The 5,911-nt window shown below is 50.1% G+C and overlaps 1 protein-coding gene across 3 annotated transcripts in view; it reads left to right on the top strand.

Moving 5' to 3' along the window:
• The first annotated feature begins 3,347 nt into the window (after positions 1 to 3,347).
• LOC102249928 (protein S100-A7) overlaps positions 3,348 to 5,911 on the top strand; it is a 3,022-nt gene continuing 458 nt past the window's right edge. Inside the window, exons 1-2 of one of the 3 annotated variants that reach the window (XM_014540740.1) lie at positions 3,348 to 3,456; positions 5,022 to 5,179. In XM_014540740.1, coding sequence (XP_014396226.1) covers positions 5,039 to 5,179 — 141 coding nt within the window. In that variant the 5' untranslated portion in view covers positions 3,348 to 3,456; positions 5,022 to 5,038. The other 2 variants (XM_014540741.1, XM_014540742.1) reach the window with 2 other exon arrangements.

The raw sequence follows: 5,911 nt of genomic DNA, 5'->3' as shown, positions 1-5,911 counted from the left end.
GTTGTGGTGACCCCCAATTTCATTGTTACAAATTGAACATAATTAAAGCATAGTGATTAATCACAAAAACAATATGTAATTATATATGTGTTTTCCGATGGTCTTAGGCGACCCCTGTGAAAGGGTCGTTCGACCCCCAAAGGGGTCGCGACCCACAGGTTGAGAACCGCTGCTCTAGGGCATCTGAAAGGAACATGGCCCTGCTGACACCTTGATTTTAGCTCATTGGGACTTATGACCTCCTGAAATGTTATGTATTTGCATTGTTTTAAGCCATCAAGTTTGTGCCAATTTGTTACAGAATAGGAAAGAAATACAGGGAGTTACGCTGTCTCTGGTCCTGAACTCTCATTCTCTATCTAGTGTTACATTCCTGCCCTCCGTCCAGCCTTCCTTCACTCTCCTGACTCCCTCTTTCTACCCCGCTCAGCAGGGGCCCATTCTTCTTGCCCCAAGCAGTGAGACTTGAAGTTCTTTTCTGCTTAAGGCATATCCCCTTTCATAAAACCACTGTCCCAGCAACTCCTCTTGTGGTTGGCCTCCTGCTCAGCTCTGAGGTTAAAGACAGAAATGACACTCCCATACCAAGGCTGAGTAAGGTATTTTGTCCCTTCAGACTGATGGGACAGAAAACAAAACAAAAGAAAACAAAAAACAGAAACTTCCACGAAGCAAATAAAGACACAGGTCAGATGAATGCTATTATTGATGGCTAGGAATTAGAGGAGGCTCACGTGATAGGTGGGGCTTGATAGTGACATTACGGGAAGGAACATTTCTGTGATGACTGCCTGTGTCCCGGACCAGCAACCCAGGCATGGGTTGAGGCATGGCAGGGCCAGCTCTCCCTGTCCCCTCCTGTCAGAAAAGCAGAGTCCCAGAGGCCTGGCCCAGCATCACTCAGTGTCATTGGGCAGAACTGGTGGGACACATGTTCACTCTTGGTTGCAAGGGGCATAGGGAAAGCAAGGACAGGACTGTCAGAATGGCTTAGAGGAGACCAGACGCACATGGAGGTACTGGGAACCCTAAACACCAAGCAAAACTGGGCTCTGTTAGTTCAGAAGAGGGGTTGGGGTTGGGTACTGGGTTGGACATAGTTGGTGCCTCTCCCAAACCTCTCACTTTCACACTCTTGGCTCTAGACGTGTTTCTGTCCTCCTGATGTCATGTCTGTTCTGTGCTGTAGTTTTGCTCATGTGTCATGGTCTGGAATCTCTTTCCCTGGTTTGCTTGCTTGAACACTAGGTGTTGACATTCATTCAAATGCCTCATCTAAGGTATCTCGGTCCGCCTCTCCTCCTCAGAAAGTACCCCTCTCTTCTGGGGTTATACTGTGTGTCACTGTACATCTCCAGCATCCACAGTTTCTATTTTATTCTTTTTGTCTTCACTTCTAAAGTGTGAGCATTGAGAAGAGATACATACGTAATAAAATTTTCTTGCCATATGTTCACCCTAAAGCACAATGAGTGCTTAAATTTTGTACCTTGAACAAATGGTCCAGGTCTCAGCTCCAAACAGCCAAGGACAGCTGGGGTCCAGAGTCCATTGGGATGAATGAAAGAGAGGCTCAGGATAAACAGTGAATGCTTGCGAGATGGCTCCAAGTGATGGACCTGGGTGTGTAGCCCATGTTGCCAAAGGACTTTTGGCTCAGGGATTGGAAGATACCTACAGCCTTTCTGGTGGTGGTGAGTGATAAGGGAGATGCTGGGGTGGGACTTGGCTGTTAGTCACAAGAGTTGGGAACACTAATGTCTCTCACAGCAAACAGAGTTGTTTTGAAGTTGGTCCCTGGGGCCTGGGCTCATCCCCCTCTCATTCATTGAACACCCAGGATGTACAGAACCAGGGCCTGCCCTGGGCCCTTTCCACATACCTCACCAAGCAGGTGTCCGATCCCCAGGGGAACATGAGGTCAGAGGTCAAAATCCCTGGTCACCTGAGCTGGAAACCATCCAAAAGAAGACAAGAAAATGAAGAGCATGTGGTATCTGAAGCAGAATTATAGAAAATTACATCACATCCACACAAAGGAATACCATACAATTAAGCCAGTGACCAGAGAGATCTGGTGCTGGTGCAGATGTGGACATAACTGGGGACAGAAAGGAGCTGCCCGGAGGCCCAGTGCATTGGGAGGGCCTGACCTGGGAGCTCAGCGGTGGGCCTGGTCCCAGGGTGCCCGATGCCTGAGCAGTCCCCTCACTCATGGGAGGATGTTCTAAGGGGAGCAGAGAGCAGGAACAAGAAGTCCTCAGTGAGTCAGCAGGGCCGTTCCCCAGAGGTTCCCAGGCTTCATCCTGAACTCCAAGCTCCTGTCTCCTGCACCTGAACTAGAGTTTCCACAGCAGGTTGGGACACAACAGACCCCAGGGCATGGCCACTGACTCCTAAGCAGGCTGTTTTGCATAAGGGAAAGAGGAACATCACTGAAGAATTCATAGGGAGGCATCATCATGGGTGGGGAGGCAACTTTGCCTAATTTCCTCCTGGCTCATTTCATGGTGGTCACCATCCCTGAGTCTAGACAGTGGCTTCCTTGGTGGGCCCAGGCAGCCCCTGGAGCTGCAAAGTGAAGTTCAAGAGTGTGGGGCTAACGCCAGAACTCAGAGCTCTGACCTCGTGTCTTCCCTCACCTGCAGGTGATGTGCTGTTCTCCCTGTGTTCCCTGGTCTGTCACTGTGGGTCATGCCACCTCTTTCCCTCCTAGCGCTCCAGTGAGGACCCCACATGATGATGACCCTGCCTCCCTCTCTGGACTTCGAGTTCACCGGCCCTGCAGTGACCCTAGATGTTTAGCAGTGGGGTTAGGAGGAGGTTTTGAACAGGCTTTTCTGGGATCATATCTTGACCTTGCTGTCTATTAGACTCATGCACATAGGAACTTTGCTTAGCTCAATTCCACATCCTCGACATGAGGGTAACAGCACCATCTCATAAGGTTATGAAGGTTTAAGAGGCATATCGATACAGAAGGTAAGGTGTTGCCTGGCACAGGTAAGGACTTATTAACCACTGGAGAGAGTTTTGTTAGATGTCAGAACAAACTGTGGAAGGACTGAGTGATGAGTAAACACAGACCATGCTGCCTTTCAGAGTCCCATCCTTTTTATGTTCAGAAACCCAGTTTTCTCTACCAAATTTTCTGTCCTATTATGACACATCCCACTGTGTTCCCCACCCCAGCCCCAGGTTAAGTAAGGGACAGAAGAAAGCTCTAGGTGTTGTCCTTTGGGAGTTGCCTGGGATTTTACTGGGACATGCTGAACATACACTCCTAGGTGTGTCACACTCACCTGAGTGGGGCAATGGTCCAGGAAGGAGACAGAAAACATGACCCCAGGCTCCCAGATCCTGGGATGAGCCAGACAGAGCCTTATAAAGGGACCAGTCTTTGCTCAAATGCATAGCACACTCATCCTTCTCCTCAGTGATACCTTGTCAGCTCTGGTAAGTATGCACCTGACTCGTTGCCGGGGGTAAGAGGGGGTGCTCAGGGCCCAGTGTGTTCTGCTGTCTGTAGGAGTAGGGAAAGCAGTGATGAGAGAGGATTCAGGAGCCTGGGTCCAGATGTGATGGGGCTCTGCCTGTAATGGGGCCGTGTGACTTCATCCCACGGGGTCCTGAGGTCCTCATCTATAACGATGACTGCACCGATGCTCCCATTGCTCTGTTGGCTCCTCTGTGACAACTCTTTGGAAACGTCCCTGGTGGGAGCGGAGGACATGACTCTCCCTCTCCTCCTTGTCTTCTTTTCTCTCTGGACTCACCTGACTGTCAGGCCCCGGTTTGGTGAGGACCCACTGTGCATCCCAACCTTGGGAGAGTGGGTGTCTCTACCAAAGTCTTGAAGTTTCTCCTCAACCCAGGCCAGTGATGCCCACTCACCTTGCCCTGGTGAGAAGACCTGCCACTACATGGATCAGAGACCCATCAACTAAGGTTTTGGACCTCCTCCCCAGCTGAGGGAATGACCAGTGACCTTCTGTGCACAAGGCTCAGCTCTGGCCTTGGTCAAGTTGACAGAAGGCCTCAGGTGGTTCCACTTAGGGACATAGCAGCAAGGATCTTTCTCCCAGATCAGGAGACAATGGTAGTTTGTGTTAGATGCCCACATGTGTGATCCATGCACGTTTCTTGGGTGCTTTGGAAAGTCTGGGGTATGAGGGCTGCACTGTCCCATTTCTCTGCTTGGGGTCCAGACTGTTGGTGGAGGTACTGGCTTTGGGAAGTCAGACCTCTTTACTTAAATGTGGTGTAGCCTTGGGGTTCCAGAGAGCAGGGAGGTACAAGGTCATCTGAAGGAGCCTATCTCCCCACATTCCACCCAAGAGTCTAAAACTGAGGCAGGTATTTCTGTTTATTTCAAACATGATGCCAATTCTGTTCAGCAGTCCCTTTTTCCCCACTGGTGGGGATGGTCCAGGAAAACCTCCGTGGGAACTCAGGACAGGGCTGTGCTTCTCTGTTCACACTCACCATCCTACTCCACTCCCCGCTGGGAGCCTCCAGGGCCCATTTCATTTAGAACTTGCTTTATGTTCAGGATGGGCTCCTCTGGGATCTTGTTCCAAGAGCAGCCCAGGGTGGGTCAGACCAGACTAGTCAGGAAGTTATTTTGTCTCGGTGACTCCAACCTTGATGATGACCCTGGAGGAGATGGATTTGATGTTCTTTGAAGAGTGGAGTCATCCTTAGTTGGCTCAGGTCCCAACTAAAGACTTCAGTCCTTTTCCGTGTGGTTGACCCCTACCCTCTCTGCTTCTGCCTCCTGTGGTTCCGTCCACAGTGGGCTTCTGTGTTCTCCCCCATCTCTTCTGGGCTCTGACCTGCATGGCCTTGGTCACACTCTCCTCCTTGTGAGCGTCTCATCCCACCTCCTAGGCTGATACAGTTCCTTCTGCTCCCACCTGAGCCTCACTTCACTGGATGCTCAGTTCCCACCCCGTTGTCCTGACTTAGGGACCCTCACCTGGGGAGAAGGATACAAAGGTCCCCGTCTTTCTCTCTGGCAGCTTCCTTGAAAACCAAGATGAGTCAAACTCAAGTTGAGAAGTCCATGATGGACTTGGTCGTCCTGTTCCACAAATACACCAAACCCGATGACAAGATTGACAAGCGGGGCCTGCTGAAGATGCTGAGGGAGAATTTCCCTATATTCCTCAAAGCCTGTGTAAGTCTGGGTGACTTCTCCAGGTCCTGGCATGCCAGAGGACACTTTGCTGTGGGACCTTGGACAAGTCAACCCCATTCTCTGATCCTCAATATTTTCATCTGCAAAAAGGCCTAAGAGGACTTTCCTGACTTATTATCAGGATGAAAGAGATGATACATGTGGCCAAGTGTAAAGGCATCTGGGGATCAAGGGTAGTTATCAGGTGGTGAAATAGGAGAGTAAAGAATGAGTCCCCTCCCACTTGTCACTCTCCATCCAGGAGACCGAAGCCTCTAGAAGCCGCCATTAGGTTCTCTGAGATCCAAGGGAAGGTGATAGAAATCCCACGGCTGATAATATTTAACACCTTTCATTACAATGAAAGAGCTTATTCATAGACCTGATTTAGCCTGAGAATTAGAATGCACTGAACTGATTACAAAAAGAGAGGCTACTAGGTGACACAGAGAGTAGGTGAGCAAGAGGGCACTGAGCATGGAAGATTTGGGAAGGCAAATAGGAGATAGGAGAGGAGGGTTAGGAATGAAGAGACAAGGGGTAGGGCCTATTTTGGATTTCTGGATAAAACTTAGGTAGATGGGGTCCTGGAAGTGGGTGGGGGGAGTGGGTCTAGGTCTAAAGACCACCCACCCACCAGCTCATTGATCAGAGCCTCACCACTACTAGGTCTCTCATTCATGTTGACACTTGGGCCAAGGAATCTCCCTCCGTGACCTGCAGGGTAATGCT

This window comes from Myotis brandtii, unplaced genomic scaffold, assembly GCF_000412655.1.
Source record: "Myotis brandtii unplaced genomic scaffold, ASM41265v1 scaffold250, whole genome shotgun sequence".
Classification (NCBI taxonomy): Eukaryota; Metazoa; Chordata; class Mammalia; order Chiroptera; family Vespertilionidae; genus Myotis; species Myotis brandtii.
The sequence above is the reverse complement of the archived record's forward strand: the minus strand, read 5'-3'. Positions and strand labels throughout refer to the sequence as shown.